The sequence below is a fragment of the Astyanax mexicanus genome, chromosome 22 (assembly GCF_023375975.1).
Source record: "Astyanax mexicanus isolate ESR-SI-001 chromosome 22, AstMex3_surface, whole genome shotgun sequence".
Taxonomy (NCBI): Eukaryota; Metazoa; Chordata; class Actinopteri; order Characiformes; family Acestrorhamphidae; genus Astyanax; species Astyanax mexicanus.
The window spans coordinates 31,657,393-31,677,865 of record NC_064429.1 but is presented as its reverse complement, the minus strand read 5'-3'; the positions used below and the strand labels follow the sequence as shown (position 1 = coordinate 31,677,865).

Below are 20,473 nucleotides of genomic sequence, written 5' to 3'. Positions count from 1 at the left end.
ACACAAGATGGCCCTACTATATTTATTTCACTGAATTAGAAGCTTTTCGGCTTTTTTATTAATTTTATTCCCTACTTTACTATTGTTCTTCAACCTATTTATTTTCATTTATTTTGTTTGTTTATTTATTCTTTCTTTTGCTTTACCTTTTATTTTATTTCCAACATATTTCCAATATAATCTTGGTGCCATTTTAGCTACTCTTGGTGTGTGTGTGTGTGTGCATGTCCTGAAGTAACCCTAGGCGCTCAAATAGCTGTTTTTAACGCTGCGATAAAACAGTCTAACACACTCTTTCGGCTCTAATTCTTTCTGTAAAATGCTTTGCAGTTCCATAATCCAGAGAGTAAGATGGTTTGAACGGTGTATTACATGTTATTACACTTTGGATCAAATATATACGTACAAAAAACGCAAATATGGAAATTATGAATCATATTTCTAATAAAAAGGATATTCCCCCCCTTTTTTTCCCCCAGGGCGCTTTAAGAGGTTAGACTGATATGAACAACTCTTGGTCATATCCTAGCACAGCGGTTTGTGTAGCAGAGCATCTGTGTGACTTCTAGGCAAACAGCAGCAGCAGCATGTGGACGAGCATTGTCCTGCTGAAACAGTGCTCAAAATTGTGCATTCAGAAAATACAGGGCCACTGATTGCAGGACCTAATTACCATAACACTGGGCTGTCAAAGTGTGGAAACACCTTCTCATTCAAAGTTTTCTTTGTTCGATTTTTTCCTACATTATAAATTAATACTAAAGTCATCCAGATTATGAAAGAACACATAAGGAATCATGTAGTAACTTAAACCTAGAATGGTAAGGCTAGGTGATTTTTACCCAAACAATTTTTTTTTCCTGTGATTTTCATTGTGTTGCTGCTGTCTTTTGCATGGGAGTTGCATGGGACTTGGGTTTGTAGCTTCAGGGCTCATTGATGTCATTAATGTTGTGGTTGATTTCCTCCTCCCACCTATGTTTTTTTCAGGAGGCATGCATTCAGGTGATTTTCCTCCAATGTTAGTGATAGAGAGTAAGATATTTTATAAGTGTAATTTACCTGATGTTACCTGGTGTTCGTGTGTTTAAATCAGGTGCTCACATTTTCCAGAAATGGGTGGACCAAAGACCAGTTTCCCAGCAGCATTACTTTTTTGTTTTAGGACATTACCTGTTAAGGATTACCTGATTCCAATCATTTTTCTGTTTTTTTTTTATATGGTCATCCATAGTACCTTTTTTATTTTATTTTATGTGATGTTGTATGGTGTAAAATTAAATAAGTGTTCCAAAACTTGTCATACAGTGTATACCCAATGTTAGTGATACTAAGTGTTACTAATTTTAACAGTAGTGTTCTAGGGTTCAAAGTGTTAAACAAAGCAAAATACTCTGTGCAGCATTTAGCATGATGAGTGCCGGTTTCATCATTATAATGCTTTTGATGGACTTTGCGTTGACTGCACTTAAAGATACTTTCAACGTGGATTGACTGACCTTCATTTTTTCTTAAAGTTTGTTTTTTCTTTATTTAGTTGAGTAGTTTCTGCTTCTCATAATCTGGATTAGAGCATTACTCAAATATTCACTATTCACTGTATACCTGTAACTCTACCTCTTCACTACTTTACTTTAACTGATGCTCTCAAACACTTTATTAAGAGACAAGAAATTCTTGACGAGTTCAGCAGCACAGTTGTTAACTGAAAGCCTGAATTCCAGGTGACTCTACCTCATAAAACTGACTAAGCAAGAGATGTTATATTTTTTTCCAGTTTGTTTAAAGGTATTCTTCCACATCCACTTTTTTTTGTTCTTTGTAAAATACAGCTGGTCACTCTGAGTTGTATATGATGCTGCACATGAAACTGTTCCTCAACCTCCATTGTCTGCAGTAGCTACTAAAAGATAATGTTCAGAAAAATGAGTCGATCAGGAAAAGCACTGTCTACGTCAACCCGTGAATTAGTATTCATGGCCTCGTCCACCTTAGCTTGGGACCAGCTAGTAAAGCTTAGCTATCTTGTGTAAGTAACTGTGGGTTAAAACCGGATCTCCGGTGGATTGTGTGTTTTACTGAAAACTTAAATAAACACTAGGGAAGCAGGGTTTGAGCCGCTCTGGCTGGAGAGCTGTATCTCTGAAAACACTTTCTCTTTTGAGTTTTAGAGCTGTGTAAAACACTGTGGGGAGGAAGGCAGGTAGGCATTTTTTTTGCTGCAGTGCTGTTTAGTTTTAAAACCAATCAGAGGCGATATATTTGCTTGTACGAATATTCATGAGCAAGAGCTGAAATCCTGTCTTTCTTCAGAGACCACTAATTCAGTAAAATAAATATAGCAGGACTGTCTTGTGTAAGTAACTATAGGTTTAAATCGGATCTCCGGTGGATTTTCTGCATTTTACAGACACCTTAAATAAACACTAGGGAAGCTCGTTTTGAGCCGCTCTTGCTGGAGAGCCATCTCTTTGAGTTTTAGAGCTATAAAATTGATTGTGTGGGGGGGGGGAGGAAGAAGGTGCTGCTGCAGTGCTGTTTAGTTTTAGAGCCAATCAGAGGTGATATTTGTTTGCATGTATGAATATTCATGAGCAAGAGCCGAAATCCTGTCTTTCTTCAGAGACCGCTAATTCAGTGATCTACAGCAGGGCTAAATAGAAACACCTGAGTATGAGACCCCATATGTTTTTCTCTTTATAGTTTGGATGACTTTTAATGTATTAATTAATCTACAATGCGGAACATTGTCGGTGTGTCCAAACTCTTGATACTGTTACTGTATATGAATCCTATATATCCAGGGTGGTGCAGGTCAGAGATTAGCATGTCGATCAGATTAGCGAGCGCATGCATGTACTGTACAAGCTCAAGTACATACATGTACATGTACAGTATAAAATAAAATATATAAAATAAATAAATAATGAACACCTAAATAACGGCAGCAATCGCTCTGGAATTACAAACGTTTGCATATCGTGTGCAGATAGGAGGGCACTGGCGTGAGGTGCTGATGCAGGTGCTAAAGCATTCTGGGTGAAAGCGAGTGATGTGTGAGAGCCCGAAGCAAAGGGATGGATGTGGAAGCCATGGAGAAGTGCAGGTAGCATGGGAGCGTGGCGCACTCAGAGACTCAGAGAAGATCCAGAAGGTCCAGAAGATCCAGTCTAGGTTTTAGGCATCCAGGAAAGAATGGCTTCTCTGCAGTTAGTGAAGTTATTACTACCCTCACTGCGTACAAAGACCACAGCACAGCCAATGGGAAGCTTTTCTGTCTGGTGGTGAGGTTTGGTGGACAGAGGATAGAGGAGGGACAGGTGAGACAGGTGGGACAGGTGAGACAGGTGGAAACGGGAGAGAAGAAAAGTGCTGGAGTCCTTCACCGCTACAGCCTGCAGAGGGGAAGAGATGTAGACATGGTGAAAAACCGAGAGAACAGGAAGAAACCCCTATATTAGTATATTAACCCCTATATATCAGACCCATTATAATGCATCCATTATAATGGTCATCATGTATTTCCTTTATTTATTTATTTTTATTTTGTTGCACAAAACACAATTTTTAAAGGCTGATGTCCATAAATCCAGAAGTTAGTATCCAGTAATTATATGTTGAAAAATTCATGTAATAACAATACTGGTGAAGTGCGTATTTTTATATATTTATTACAGTATAGTACAGGTTATTTAATTGCATTAAGTGTGTATCAATGTCCATTCTCACATGTGTATCAGGGTGTATGTGTGTTTTTGGTATCATAAGGGTCACAAAAAGTACACCTTGCGCAGCTCGAAATGCACAAAACTAGTGAACTAATTCTCAAAGCAAAGAGCATGTTCTTTACTATCAGTTATTACACTGTTATTACACTGTTATTACACTGTTGTTAATGTGTAACTACATCGTTACTACTACTTTGACTTTATTTGCTTTTGACTGAAGGTTACTGTAGGTATATTATTTATATATTATGTGTTCAGGTTTTTTCCTTCACATCCTTATAGAATCACACCCAACAACTAATGATGGTCAAACTGGTTTGATGGTTAACTGGTCTATAACCATGAATAAGCATGATTACTACTCTACTAGTTTGACCATTACTAACCAAGCCTGTTGACCATCATAACCAACTCATGACCAAGATGGTCATGTTTTATAGGTTGGGTATTTGTATCTTCATTGTATTTGTGCCTTCAGTGCAAAATCCTGAGATGACAGCAGCATGTGGATGAGCATTGTCCTCCACAACCTCTAATGAAGAACAAAGGTCTGTTACAGTCTGGCTTGACTACACACCAAGGGATCATTTACATGCTTAACATACATACTTAAATGCGTTAATCTCGATTGTCAAGTATTTGTTGCATCCCTAATTCTATAGTCAATGAGTTAACGTTAGCATTTTGATTAGCACTTTGAACTAGAGCTTAGATTCTCTGCCTCGGGCCAATATTCCACCACGTTCCTTGTGCCTTTTTGGTTTCGAGCTCAAGAAAATAGTCTGTGATGTAGGTGTATGTTTTTTTAATGCTATTTTTTATTTTTATTTAAAGCTATGGCGTGATTATCACAATATAGCAAACTAACAAATCAAACAGTTTTTTCAAATAAAAGTTGCACAAGTGTGCACAGCCTTTTACTGTACTGTTTTTTGCAAATAGACTCTAAGATCAATATAACAAAAAAAATTGTTTAGAACAAATTTTATATTCTAAAAACCATATTAAATCATATTATATTAGAAGAAAGTCATTCAGACATCATTCTTGTAGCCTAATTTACAGATGTTTAGATCTGTGGATCATTGTTCATATTATTGTTGGTGTTTTAATCTATTGGAGATCTGTTCTTACTATAGTAATTGTTCTCAAATAATAGGTCTAGGCTTCTTCAGTGTTGCAATGTTAATTATCATCATTCTGAACATTCTGATTTTGCTCATTTAAACAGGCCGAAATGTTTTAAAAGCTCAGTTTTAATGCTCTACTTACTAAAAAAATGTTGGGTTTAAATCAGGCTTGGGCTCATAATGACAGTTTATGGGTCGGGTGGGCTCGGGCTGGATATTTTGGGCCTGATCTAAGCTCTACTTTTGAACCATTACTTCATACAATCCAGCCCTTTCACAGCTCATGATTTTTTCTTTCTTTTTTTTCCTCTCTCTCTTTCTCTCTCCATCTCTCTCTCGCTCTCTCTTGATCTTGACTAATGAGTAATAGCTGAGGGAAAGTGTGTAGGTGCCTTTTCGATAGGTAAAGAAAAGCCCACACACTTCAGGGACGCCTCTGTGACTTTTCGACTCGTCATTTGAACCACGATATTGGTCTGAAAATCCTCCCACACTCGAGGAGGAGCGTGGATGTGTGGAGGCCCGCGGATCAAAGAGAGCCGAGCTAATTCCCTCACAAACTCATTTCACCTCCAAACCCAGTAAACACTACCGTCTTAAACACAAAGACACCAGGAGATCTTCAAGGAGACGCTAACGATCCTTCCCGTGAAACCCCGGCGTGATGTAAAGCCTCCATAATATATTTCTTTGGGTAAATGATCGGCTCTGATGTTCTCTCAGATGTTCTGAGACTCTAATTGGTATAGAAGTTTTATAAGATATGGAGGTTCTTTAAAGGTTCTTCAGGCTACAGTGAAGAGTTCTATAATAATTACAGACTGTAGTTCTGTATCTGATCTGTTTCTCTGTTCATACTAAATGTAAATAAAAGTACACTTAAAAAAGAATGAAATGATTTTACCAAATTCAAAAACCTCTGGTATATAATCAAGAGGAAGATGGATGATCACAAGCCATCAAACCAAACTGAACTGCTTGAATTTTTGCACCAGGAGTAAAGGCATGAAGTTATCCAAAAGCAGTGTGTAAGACTGGTGGAGGAGAACATGATGCCAAGATGCATAAACTGTGAAAACTGTGATTGAAAACCAGGGTTATTCCACCAAATATTGATTTGGTGAACTCTTAAAACTTTAAGAATATGAATAGGAATATGAATTGAGGTCTGAAAGCTCTGCATCTTTTTTGGTTTTTTTTTTCAGCCATGTCTCATTTTCTGCAAATAAATGCTCTAAATGACGATATTTTTATTTTTTGGAATTTGGGAGGAATGTTGTCTGTAGTTTATAGAATAAAACAACAATGTTCATTTTACTCAAACATAAACCTATAAATTCAGGTGCACCTCAAAAATTTAGAAAGTTACCTGTATGCAGCGGAGTAATACATGGAGAGCTTCGGTTAAAGTGCATAACCAGCTGATAACAGCACTCATAGAGCGCCTCTCAGCCAATCACACAGCAGGATCAGAACTAGCTGTGGTATAATCGCAGTTAATCACAGTATATTGTCATGATTAATTGGATATTTTGGCGATGCTCTTGTTCCTTTTTTAATGTATTAACCCTTGTGTGGTGTTCATATTTTTGTTACTTGTTTACTTTGTTATTTGTATTTAATTCAGCAAAATTAAGCAATTCTACATTAAAATGCTTTACACATGCTCGCTTCACCTAAATTGCAAACAATATAAACAGCTTACATGGTTAATATTTGCCCTTTACCTTTCTTATGTTACATTTCTTTTAAAAAGTGCTACTCTTTTTTTATTAGTTTTTTTACTAAAATGTAAAAGAAAATGAATTCAACTCAAGATATGAGTAGAAAATTTGTTTAGTTTCAAATTTACAAATGAAGCAATGTTTATTAGCCCTTGGCCAAACATACTGTATGTAATATAAATGTGTGTGTGTGGGGGGGGGGGTGTACAGTGTGTGTTTATCGAAAATGTGTTTTGATATATGTTTTTCACAAAAAATGAGTCAATGCCAATGAGTTTGAGTTAGAAAAAATATTTTTTTAGTATCATTTGATGAAAAATGAAAACGGGTCCCACAGACCCGAACACCACACAAGGGTTAAATAAATAGCCACGGTATTTAGGTAGCCCTTGTAGGCTAGACTACACACTGATGGTGATTAGTAATGTTGGAGAAACATCTATTATAAATGATGCCAATAAACATTTGGTTGTATTAACTTTGATAATATAAGTTGCCAAAAAATGCATTTAAATAGATGATATTAAGTAAAGATCATCAGTTTAACAAATTATTTTAGGTAAAAAACGTATTAAATTTTACAGTATACAGTATTACAGTATCCGGACGGGATTATTTCTGTGAAAATATTTCTCAATTCTACTCACTGATAAAACTGCATCTGAACTGCATTAAAAAAAAACAGGAGGACCAGTGAGTTTTTTGGCTTCCTCGGTCACATGACATCATGTTCAGTAGCTCCTCCATTTCCACTCACTGTTTGTTTTACATGGATCTCCGTGGAGACGTGCACCCAAATTGTAATTATGGTGCGCGGCAGTGGACAAATAGCTATTTTATTACGAAACTCAGAGATGTGGATCTGGACAGGAATAAAATCACAGAGGATAAAAAAAAAAACCATAAAAGAGAAAATTAGCCCAGAAAGAACCCCCTGAGGAACTAATACCATCCGAAAAGGGCTTAAAAGAGTGTTTTTCTTAATCTGTTTTAAATGTGTATTACTTGTGTTTACACTTGCATTTTAATGTGATTTGGTCTGATCCAGATATAATCCTGATACTAAACGTGTATAAAGTGACCAGGTGTGAACAGGGTCTTTTTAAAACCTCTATTTTTCAGATCCTACACCATTAATCTCTACTGAAAGGTAGATAATAAGGAATTCAGAGAAGTCTGTGGTCTGTTTACCTTCACAGCTGCTTTCTTTCCCAGTTTTTCTTTTTTTTTTTTTTTTGAAAATGACACATTCAGAACGCATGAGAAATTATATTATAAATTATATATGGGAGGAAAATCAAAAGAGATCAATAAAACATTGAACAATAAACTGAAAGAAAAACACAGTTATCAGTTCTGATGAATAGAAAACATTTAAACTGAAGCTAAAGCATAAATCTCTCTTCACTGTTGAAAAAAAACTGTAACTGGACTCTATTCTTTTTTTTCTATTGAAAATTGAACACAATGTAAATAATACCTGATGCTCAAACAAAAAAAAGAGAAAGCAGTTTTGATTGTGACAGTGTGTGTGTGTGTGTGTGTGTGTGTGTGTGTGTGTGTGTGTGTGTGTGTGTGTGTGTGAGTGTATTTAGGGATCTCGACAGCATTATAAATCATAACTATTTGGTTGTGGTGGGAACATCTCCCTGCTTTTTATTCTGACTGCAGCTTTTATTATAAAAAGTAAACCAGGTCCAGGATCAGTTTATTAGTTTGTGAGCTGAAGGTGATTGGTGGGTTCACTTAGGCTATACGTTCACATGTTCACACACGTAAAACTGCTCTAAATCTGATCTCTTTAGCTATATATGTGATTCAGGTGTGAACAAACTGAATCTGAATCATTTTCTATTCCAGTTTAACCCCACTTTTCACATTGCTGCTGTCCAATGAAAACCATGTATCTCAGTTTTTGCTGCCTGTGCAACATAAAAAAAAGCTACAGTCTCTTTTACATATATATATATATATTTTTTTTTTTTAAACATTACTTAACTATTTTGAGTTTTTATAGTTTTATAGTCTGTTGCCATTGGTGTCTCCCTTAGTTTATAAAACTCACCATCAGTGTGTAGTCCCCCCCCCCCCCCACCCCAGGCTACCTTAGGTAAACTTGTAGCTCATATATTATGATTAACTGTGCATCTATCAATTTGAACATCATTAAAAAAAAGTTACTTTATTTTAGTAATTCAGTTCAAAATGTAAAACTCATACATTATATAGATGTATTAAACACACAGAATGACCTATTTTAAGCATTTATTTATTTTATTATTGATGATTATGGCTTACAGACAATGAAAATCTAAAAAATCAGTGTCTCAAAAAAATTGAATATTATATAAGACCAATTGGTACTTTTGTTTTTGTGGGCAGTGTGCCAAATCCTGCTGGAAAATGAAATCCGCATTTTCATAAATAGTATAAAAGTCAGTAGCAGAGAGAAGCATGAAGTGCTGTAAGATTTTGTGGAAAAACAAAACTGCACTGACTTTAGACTTGATAATAAAACACAGTGGATCAACACCAGCAGATGACCACACTGCCAAAAGTACCAATTGGTCTTATATATAATATAATATAATATTCTAATTTTTTTGAGACAGTGATTTTTGGGTTTTCATTGGCTGTAAGCCATAATCATCATCAACAATAAAAGAAATAAACACTTTAAAATAGATCACTCTGTGTTTAATACATCTATATAATATATGATTTTCACATTTTGTACTGAATTACTGAAATAAAGTAACTTTTTAATAATATTCTACATCTTTTTGAGATGCACCTGTATGATGCCTAACTGGGCAGATTGAGATGAGTGAAGATTAACTGTCTGTGTGTTAAACTGTGATAATTAAGTATTCGCTAATTTTTGGTATTTTTTGTACTTTCTTGTACATAAGCGCAACCACTGGATCAAAAAAAGACCAACAGAAATGCTGAAAAGTTATTTGTAAAAAGGTATTTTTTTGGAAATATGTTTTTTTTTTCCAAATAAAGAGCACTGACTTGTATTCAAAGTTAGAAACATTTCTTCCTCCTCCTGTTAAGTCACTATTTTGGAGATACATGTTTTTGATTGGACAGTGATGGTATAAAAACAATCAAGGACATAATCCAAAAAAGTGGGTGTGGCCAAATGATGTGCCACTTCTACAACATGGCTTGATTGCTCCTGTGATGCTGGAGAAGATGAAACCGAAACTTCACGTGAAGCGCTGCTCTTTTGTATATTAGTGTGTGAACAGTCCAAAATAGAGTATACATCAGATCCACTTTTATCTACTGGGTGAACTTAGCATTTTATAAATGGTTTAAACTCTACAAAAATGCAGGAATACAGGCGTTTGTGTGAGTTACTATGAGAAGCATGATAAAACTCATTTACAGTGTTTTGTTTTCAGCTGCTGTAAAGCGTTCAGTATCAGTATCAGAGTTATTTTTAGCTCTAATTGTAGCTCAACTCGTCTCGGGATCTGATGTTTGACAGTTTTCTCAGCTGTAGTTATTCCACTCTATTAACTCAATCAGGCTCTGCTCCCAGGTGAGTGAGAGGGATTTGAGTTTGATTGAGGATGGAGAATGATACAGGTGTGGGTGATGTGTAGAAATGTCAGTGGTTAATTGGAACAAGGCCTGATGGACCACCTCTGTTCCTCAGGATCACCCAGGTTCCAGGAAAAGCTCCTATATCTCATTAATGTAAAACTCGGGTGGTATTTTATTGTTCTCTATATTTATTAATCTATATAAACTAGCATGTTTAATTTATAAATAACACCTCAATCATTCTGTTATGAAACGTCCTCCTTTGCTAATATCTTTCTAAACATTTTCTTAAATGAAAGATGAAAAGTCCTATAAAAAAGTGTGATCTGAAAAATAAAAAAATTATAATTCAAGCAAAAAACTAAAAGAAAAAAAAAAGAAAAATCTGAACCTAAAAGGTTTGAACTAAAAAGTTTGAAAACAAATTATTTATAAACGACAGAAATTTTGAAATTTAAACAAAAAAACTTTTAGCTTAAAAAGTTTAAAAACAAATCATTAAAAAAGGCTGAAATTTAGATATTTAAACAAAAAATTAAACCTTATTTCAAAAGGTTTGATAAAAAACATTATTTCTTTCGTTAAAAAAAGTCTAAACCAAAAAAGTGATATCTGAATTTTAAACGTTTTAACAAAAAACATATTTTTTAAAAGTTTTAACAAAAGATTAATTGAAAATAATAATTGTTATTTTTTTAACAAAAACATGATTTCTATACTTATATTCTATAAAATATACTAATATAAATGTTTGAGAAAAAAATCAAAAATTTGTAACAAAAAGTTGATTTCAAGCCTGGATTAAAAATTACAGATTTGAACAAATACACAAATTTTAAAAAAAGTTTACATTTGAAAGTCTCAGCCTTAAACCCTGTTGAAATGTTGTAGCAGAAGCAATAAAATATATATATAAAATGTCTATTGTGTGTTTAAATAGAAGGCTGTGTATACATGTTGTTATGTATGTTATGCTATATATGAAATGCAGTATTGTGTGTGCGTGTGTGTGTGTGTGTGTGTGCTCTCTGATTTAAAGCCGGGCGTCGGTAACGAGGGTCAGACCAGGTGCCAATTAGTGAGTTTAGCCCTGCGCTTCATGACCTTTGACCTGTGGGGTCGTGAGGTCATCAGCCCCTGTGCTGGGGAGTGTAATTAAAGAGTAATGAGTGATGATACGCCGCCGCCGCCGCTCTCAGCTGTGACTCAGCGTCCACACTAAACCCTGTTCACTATATACAGCTCACTAATATTCACCAGAGCTCAACCTGATACCATTTAATATTCAACCTTATTAATGAGTTATTACGCATTAGTAGATCATTAATAGATGATAATAGATAAAACTATAAAACTATAAAACCCCATATAGTAAGTTTCCTACTTATTTGGCACAACAGCAAGGAGAGGAAATGTTTTTATACTTTGTGTTGGAACTTCTAGTGCAGCAGTGGACCGTTGATATAAATGACATCAGTGGCTGCTAGGTGGTTGCTATGTTGTTGCTAAGGTGTTGCTATAGTATCGGTGGTGGTTGCTATGGTGTTGCTAGGTGGTTGGTAAGGTGTTGCTATAGTATCCGTAGTGGTTGTTATGGTGTTGCTATGGTGTTGCTAAGTGGTTGTTGTGGCGTTGCTAGGTGGTTAGTAAGGTTTTGCTATAGTATCTGTGGTGGTTGGCATGGTGTTGCTATGTTGTTGCTAAGATGTTGCTATAGTATCCGTGGACATTGTTATAGTGTTGCTAAATGGTTGCTAAATGGTGTTGTTAGGTGGTTGGTAGTATCTGCTATAGTGTTGCTATAGTATCTGCGGTGGTTCTTATGGTGTTACTATGGTGTTTGCTTAGTGGTTGCTCTGGTGTTGCTAAGTGGTTGCTAAGGTGTTGCTATAGTATCTGTGGTGGTTGTTATGGTGTTGCTAAGTGGTTGCTATGTTGTTGCTAAGTGGTTGCTAGGTAGTTTCTAATGTGTTGCTATGGTATTTGTGGTGGTTGTTGTAGTGTTGCTAAGTGGTTGCTATGGTGTTGCTAGGTGGTTGGTAATGTGTTGCTATTGTATCCATGGTGGTTGCTATGTTGTTGCTATGTAGTTGCTAAGGTGTTGCCATAGTATCCGTGGTAGTTACTATGGTGTTACTCTGTTGCTGACAATTGGTTGCTAAGGTGTTGCTATAATATCAGTGGTGGTTGCTATGGTGTTGCTAAGTGTTTGCTGGGTGGTTGGTAAGGTGTTGCTATTGTATACGTGGTGGTTGCTATGGTATTAGAATGTTGTTGCTAAGTGGTTGATAAGGTGTTGCTATACTACTTGTGGTGGTGTTGCTATGGTGTTGTTAAGTGGTTGATATGGTATTGCTAGGTGTTTGCTAAGATGTGTTGCAAGATGTTACTAGATGGTTGCTGTGGAGTCTATGGTGGATGCTATGACGTAAAGTAACCTCACAGCTTATACCTCCCCTGAGATAAAATTTCATGATTAAGTGACATACTGCTATCCCAAGACTTTTGACAAAAGGCCTTATGAACCCTAAACACTAACAAGTGAACTGGACCAACTGTGATGTCACAGCACAGCGACACCATAGGTGTTGCTCTGGTATTTCTGGTGGTTGTTATGGTATTGCTAGGTGGTTGATAAGGTGTTGCTATTGTATATGTCATGGTTGCTAAAATCATGCTAAAATCTTGCTAAATGGTTGCTAGGTGGGTGCTAGCTAAAGTGCTTACTAAGGTATTGCAAGGGTGGTTGCTGTGGAGTCTATGGTGGATGCTATGATGTTAAGTAACCTCACAGCTTATACCTCCCCTGAGATCAAATTTCATGATTAAGTGACATACTGCTATGCCATGACTTTTGACAAAAGGCCTTATGAACCCTAAACACTAACAATAAATGAACCGGACCGAATGTGATGTCACAGCACAGCAACACCATAGGTATATGTCGTGGTTGCTAAAATCTTGCTAAAATCTTGCTAAATGGTTGCTAGGTGGGTGCTAGCTAAAGTGTTTACTAAGGTATTGCAAGGGTGGTTGCTGTGGTGCATATGGTGGATGCTATGATGTAAAGTAACCTTGCAACTTATACCTTCCCTGAGATAAAACCTCATGTTTAGGTGGCATACTGCTATCCCATGACTTTTGAACAAAGGCCTTATGAACCCTAAACACTAACAATAATTGAACCGGACAGACTGTGATGTCACAGCACAGCGACACTGTAGGTGTTGTTCTGGTATTTCTGGTGGTTGTTATGGTATTGCCGAGCGGTTGATAAGGTGTTGCAATTGTACATGTCGTGGTTGCTAAAATCTTGCTAAATGGTTGCTAGGTGGGTTCTAGCTAAAGTGCTTACTAAGGTATTGCAAGGGTGGTTGCTATGGTGCATATGGTGGATGCTATGATGTAAAGTAACCTCGCAATTTATACCTTCTCTGAGATAAAACCTCATGATTAAGTGACATACTGCTATCCCATAACTTTTGACATGTCACAGCGTATGCAATTCCTTTTGGACATGAAGGGAAGCGAGGGCCTTATAAATGCTAAACACTAACAATAATTGAACTGGACCAACTGTGATGTCACAGCACAGCAACACCATTGGTCAAAACGGGTCATGTGACACTAATGTGATCATCAATCTTACAACGCAAAATGGGAAACATGGAAAAGGGAGGAGGGGTAGAAAAGAAATGACTAAAAAACATAATAAAATTCCAAAATGAACATTTTTATTGTCGTATTTCGTAAAGGATGAAGTGCAAAGAAAGAGCTCGTGATGAGTCTAGCAGTCACTAAGCTGTGCACCATAAGGCATCTGTAAATACAAGCATTTAAACACCTACAACCTACAGTACAGAAACACAATCGTGAAGAAAATCCAACAAAAACTGGCAGTAATGTGCACACAATTCCAAATCAAATTAATAAATAAATCAAATCCTCAACGGAACAAAAGCATGGAGATAAATAATTCAGAATTAAAGTCCAAACAACAACGTAAAAGAAAGAAAAAGAGAGAATAAAAAGAGAGAAATAATAAAAGACACACTCGGCACAATTCATACATTCATCATGGGACGGATTTGACGTACACCCAAAATGAGGCTCGATAAAATGAGGGGAAATTAATTCATTTACAGCTACGGATTATTTTTATAACCCGGATCGGTGGCACTGATGCAACTGATGGAGATGGTTGTTAGATATCAAACTTTTCCTGAAGTTTCTCCCAGTTTTCCTATTCAGAATTTTACTAAAATCCAAAGGAAAAAATCTCTGAAATCTACCGTCATTTTGTAGTCGGCCCCATATTGTTACGCCCATATTTGGCACTCTGGGAATAAGCATGATTTTTAATGGCAAAAATGTTTTTTTCAATTTTTTTTTATCACATTCTGTGGTATTATTATGTTCAGAACATGTTAGCATCACAGCAACAGCTCTGCCGAAGCTGCCTATTAGCATCACTGCTAACTAGCTCCAACCTTCTAAGACCAGCTGCTGTGTCTGTGAGCATCACGTCTCCAACTCTACTCTGGTAGCATTGCTTCTTCAATTTACTTCAAGTCCAACTATTAGCATTGTGGCTATCCACTTCCATACTGCTTCCATAAGCAAGGCTGTTGGGTCTGTTAGCATCACATCCCCAACCCTAGTAATACTGGCTATTAGCATCACTGCTAACTAGCTCCAACCTTCTAAGCCCAGCTGCTGTGTCTGTTAGCATCACGTCTCAAACCCAAGCGAGTCTAGCTATTGGCATCACACCTAAACTGAACAAACTCTGCTGGGCCTAGCTGTTAGCATTGTGTCTAACCCACTTCAAAACAGCCGAGCCAGTAAGCATTTCAGCAAACACGCTCCAACCCAGCAGATTCTGGCTGTTGTCCCTGGTAGCACTGCCCCTCCAACTGAGGAGCAGAGTCTGGCTTCTGTGGCCATCTTCTTTCATACTGCTAAGCAAGGCTGTTGGGTCCGTTAGCATCACAGCTCCAATTCTGCCAAGCACTCTCCCAAGCCCTGCTGTTGGCATTGCGACTAACCTTATTCAACCCTGTTGATGTAACTGCCTTTGTGTCTGTTAGAATTGTAGCTATTGTTTATCCAAATCAAAATTTCAAAAATGATCTACAGTGGTTAGTATATCAACATATTAGTGGATGACTTTTAATATTTTGGTGAAGAAATTGGAATTTGGATGGTCGCTTTTTAATCTGCACTCTACTACATTGCATGTGCAGTGCGATGCAGTGTGGGAAACCATTGTTTAGTCTCTTTGGGCAGGGCACAGAGGGGGTGTGGCTTCAGTTTTTACTTGATATGACTTTGACCCACGATTCCCTTTATACACTTTACATAAAAATAGAATTAGAGTTGTGCAATGCTATATTAATGTGTAAAATGTTGGATGGATATAATTCAATTCACAATATCATAAGCTTACATATTGAAATAACTGTATATTTTGACTTTTAAAAGACTTTGTAACTTTGAACATTACAACAAAGACTCCAACTCCCAGCATGCACACTCACTGGACTTCCCTAACTCTACTGATCATGTGATGCAAAGGAATTCACGCTCGCCGAGCTACTGATTGCACTCACCTGGTCGGTCTTGTATAAATACCCCCATGTTTCTGTTTTTTCCTAGTCGGGTATTGAATCTAGTTCTCTAGCTCTTGTCCTAAACGTTTCTTTTGTTCGTTTGCTTGTGTTACCGACTCCTTTTGATGTTTTTTCACTATTCCTTTTTTGTTTGTTTGGTTTCCACATGTATGTCCATGTTTTCTGTTCACTCTGGCATGTTGTTTTTTATTGTTACCCATTTGATACTGACCCTGCCTGTCTCTGACTACTCCTGTAAGTCTCTGTTTATTAACTCTGTTAATAAATTGTTTTATTGGTATTTGAGACTGGTAAAATAGTACTTTTAAAGCAATTTAAGTTCTGATTATATGTATTTACCACAGGATGTGATGAAAAAAACGATTTTCCGAAAACCCCATTCATCCATTTCTACCATTTTAAATCGAGCTCAGACCCAGAATGCCAAATATGGGCATAAGCAGGAACTAATGCAGAATGACGCCTGACTTCAGCACATTGTGGTCCACTGTATATATGGAGTTTACAGTATGAGTATATCACAATCATAGTCTAACACATATTCTACTGTAGTGTAATGGAACATATTTTAAAGCGGCCTGATGATGTTATTTTGGGTGAGGTGTAAAATATAATATAAATTATCTGTTTATGATCATATTCAGCTGAAACACTAGAAACTACACACTTGATGTGAGATGGTTCTGAGGGTCGGTCTATTTTTTTCCCAGAACAGGTTCTGTTACAGGTAGGTCCTCTCATGCAATTGTTAAAGGTGTGAGCTGTACAAATATAAATGATCCACGAAATATCAGAATTCTCATGATCCCAAAAATAGACTCGAATACTTCAAAAAACAGCAGCAGTAGATCTAGAAGCGGTCTGGACACTGGTGGAACTGGTGGATATGAGCTGTTAGGAACGGCTGTAAGAGTGGGTAGATTGTCTACAGCCAGTGTGTAGGTGTGTGTAGGTGTGTTTGTGTAGCCTTTTGTGTGTGTTTTTTATGGCACTGCGATGGCGGCTAAAGCGGCGATTCACAGCGGTTCATTTTTAAAGCCATACGTACGCAGCTTACGTCACCTTCTCAACGGGTTCGCAACGCAACGTTAAAAAAAAACGACGAAAAATATGAAACGTTTTCCTTTTGCATTTTCCGTTATCATCGACACTCGCATGCAACAGTCATCGGCATTTCAGTATTTTACAAATGAAGAAGTGAAGAAGTGGACTACCAGCCATGGTAATGCTTCGCTAGTGCAGGTATGTGCAGCCTATAATAATTATAATAGTAACAATAATAGTAATAATAGTAATAATAATAATAATGTACAAACATCGTATGCTTTAAAATATGCTGAAAACATTCGTGCGTATCCAACGTCGTAGGAAAACAAAAAAAAAAACCAACACAATTCGTAAGTCTTGATTAGACGTAGCACTCGCTCTCCTCGCGGGCTCAGAAACAGCATTTAATCTCCAGTTTCGTCACAGTTCGGTATGATACAATTCAAGTGTCAGTAACTGCGTATAGTAGATACGTAGTTTACGAGTCTGGTAAACGTCAAAAAGAGCAAAAAAAGAGGGAAAAAAACGGAGAGTAAGTTGCCGCTGTTTTTGACTGTACTTATAAGCTCAATTCGCAATTCGTTTCCGTAAAACAAATTAGGTCAATCTCGTACGAGAAATCTCTAAGAAATAACGGATTCTCAAAATATATTGAAATATCGGCTTCGTACTCTGAAATAAGGATAGTCAAGGAATGGTTCACATTCTCATCTAGACAATCTAGATTTTACGGAAATCTACAGACGAAGAAAAAAAAAAAAAACGGAATTAAACCACACAAACGTCGACAACACATGTTCAACTCTGTAAATTCGTAAAATAAAGAAAAGACAGTGACCAGACTGAAAAATATACCCAACAGAATCAACAATCAAGACAAAGGAACTTCGAACAGTAGTACATTTCTCAGATCCGTAAAATAAATACATTCACTCCGTAAAAAAAAAAAGAAAACAAATCAACAGAGTACAGACACGAAACTAAGAACACAGATTTAAAAACAATTTGCATTTGTTCATAAAAACGCATCAAAAGTATGCAGTCGATACAGAATGACATATGATTGAAAAAAAAGAAGGAAGAAAGAAAATAAGAAGAATAAGAATTTCCTCAAAAGATAACATTCAGAAATTAATCACAAAGAAATCCGTAAAAACTGGTGTAACAGAAACAGATCCGACGGAAAACAGAAAAACAGAGAAGAAGAGAAAAAAAAAGAAAAGAAAAGAACGAAGATCTTCCGTACATGATTGAACGAAGAGAAATAACAGAAGGACATGAGGAGCTCTGGGTGCGCTAAAGCTAATAGCTAATAGCTAATCGTTGTGTTCGGAAACGTAACTACGTAATTTATATACGTTTTTTCTTGTAGTAAAATTCGTACACTCCGGTAACCAACAGCAACTCAGTTTAGGCAGGTTTTAATTGGTCAGTTTTTTGCTGATTAGAGTTCTGACCAGACGCTGATTAGAGCACCGCAGTGCATCAGAACGGCTTCCTATTTAAGGGAGATCTCACCTCCAGCACTTCAGAGCATCTCTTTACACTGTGAACAGGGTTTTGGGTCGGTTGGGTTTTTATGAGAGCACGGCTCATTTAACATACTCAGCTGATTTCCAGAAGTGTCCGGGGTGAGAGAGGCGGCGGTTGCGTTTGGGGAGCTTCTCCAGCAGCTCCACCAGTTTGGAGAAGCTGGGTCTTTCCTCCTGCTCGTGCGCCCAGCAGAACAGCAGGATGTCCTGAAACCGAGAGAGAAGAACTGTGAGTTGAAGCAGTAAAGCAGAAGACACAGATGTAGACCACGTCTAGTTGCATCGGCAGACCTAGCCCTGATTTAAATGTGTGGGATTTCTTTGACGATAAGTGTATACTGTATTTTTCGCACCAATTTTCCCAAAAATTGACAGTGCGCTTTATAATTGTTACGAATGAGAGGGTGGACGTAAGTGCAGATATATTACAATTATTTTTAATAAATAAGATAAATGAAAACAAAACAGAAAACAAACACGGTTATCGCATAAATAAGGAAATAAACCCTTAGAACCCTTAGGGGCTAGGGCGGAGACAGGACAATAACAAAACAATACCATGTGCTCAAAAAAGCACATGGCTGGAAACACAAGACAGGAAAACAGGGCAGGAGCACAGAAAACCAAAAGAGGGAAAAACACAGGACAGACACAGGCTAATATGTGACAATAATCCAATACGCCTTATGTGTGGATTTTTTACCAGTCAGTTATTAAAGAGCAGTTAAGCCATTCCGCATCATTATCTAAGGGTAAGTACTCAGTAAAGATTCTCCAGCACCGAGACAGGAGCAGTACTAGCATTAGCCGCTAACTGCAGCGCTAGCCCTTTCACTGTTCAAAGGCAGAAAATATTGGACTACAGTCTGTATGTTTATAGTATTAAAATCGTATTAATTTACGTGGCATAAACTGGTAGCTGATAGCACCCTGGGTTACCAGAACACACAAGGTTCCTCAGTGTAGCGCTAAGTGCTGCTAACCGTGGCTAACGATGCTGCTAACTGCACAAAAAAAAAATGGAAATCTAAATCTAACTGTTAATAAATGGAAGTGCTTTATTCACCTAAATCAGGGGTGTCCAAACTACGGCCCGCGGGCCATTTGCGGCCCGTTTCCTTTTTTGGAGCGGCCCGCGAGGTATTTTAGAAATAGAATGACAGTAGGCCCGCTGTTAAGCAGGTTTTTATAGGTCTATATAGAGTCTAAAAGCGGAGAGAGTGTGCATTTCTAGCGCAGAAAAACGGGGCAAAAGATTCTAAAAGCGGAGAGAGTGCGCATTTCTAGCGCAGAAAAACGGGCCAAAGAGTCTAAAAGCGGAGAGGATGCGCATTTCTAGCGCAGAAAAACGGGCCAAAGAGTCTAAAAGTTGCCGTAATTAAGGAGTTTAATATTAAGAGACATCATGAAATTAAACATCAATTTGAAAAATCTTAGTTTACACAACACTGTCAAAGATAGATAAAGATAGTAAGTCAAGTAAAATGGTGTGTAAATGAAATAATCAGGAAAAATGTATTATTTAAAGTGGTATATTTCATTATTTGTTTTATTACAGAGTCTGTGGCCTGTGACTTCAAATACATTTCTAAGTTTGGACACCCCTGATTTAAATAAACAGTTTTCAGGAGATAAATCTGTGTAAATTAACATCCAGCACTCATTTGATTTCAAAAGAAAATGTTTTTTTTTTTTATGTATGCATGCCCAGCATTGAGACCAGCTGAATTAGAAGGGAAACATGGTGACACCGCTGGTCCTTACTATTGTCGTTTAAAACGCGCCTCATAATACAGTCCGTAAAATGCGGTATATTATGATAGTACGACTCCGTTTAAGATGTTAAGAAGATTTTGTCTCTCTCATATGTTTTGGACACATGGTAGATGTTTTTCTTTTCTCCAAAACAGCAACTTTATAGGAGAGCGAAAAAAACCTTTTAAACTTTCAATGGAAGTCAACGTAAAAAGAGTTTCTATTGGTCCGTTCATCAATCAATTTTGGCACAATGTAAGGAACAGTTTGTCTGTTTAAACCAGAGACTGTAAAAAAACATGGACGTCGTGTCTCCATTCCCATTCATTCAATGAAAATGAAGCCAAAATCTTCCGCCACGTTGGC

At 37.0% G+C, this 20,473-nt stretch overlaps 1 protein-coding gene across 3 annotated transcripts in view; it reads right to left on the bottom strand.

Moving 5' to 3' along the window:
* Nucleotides 1-213: 213 nt before the first annotated feature.
* Nucleotides 214-20,473, bottom strand: part of ksr2 (kinase suppressor of ras 2) — a 183,530-nt gene continuing 163,270 nt past the window's right edge. For 2 of the 3 annotated variants that reach the window (XM_022667280.2, XM_049470692.1), the window contains one exon: nt 13,853-18,559. In XM_022667280.2, the coding sequence (XP_022523001.2) occupies nt 18,413-18,559 (147 nt within the window). In that variant the 3' untranslated portion in view covers nt 13,853-18,412. Of the gene's footprint in view, nt 3,396-13,852; nt 18,560-20,473 lie in introns of those variants that run through there. The other variant, XM_049470691.1, reaches the window with a different exon arrangement.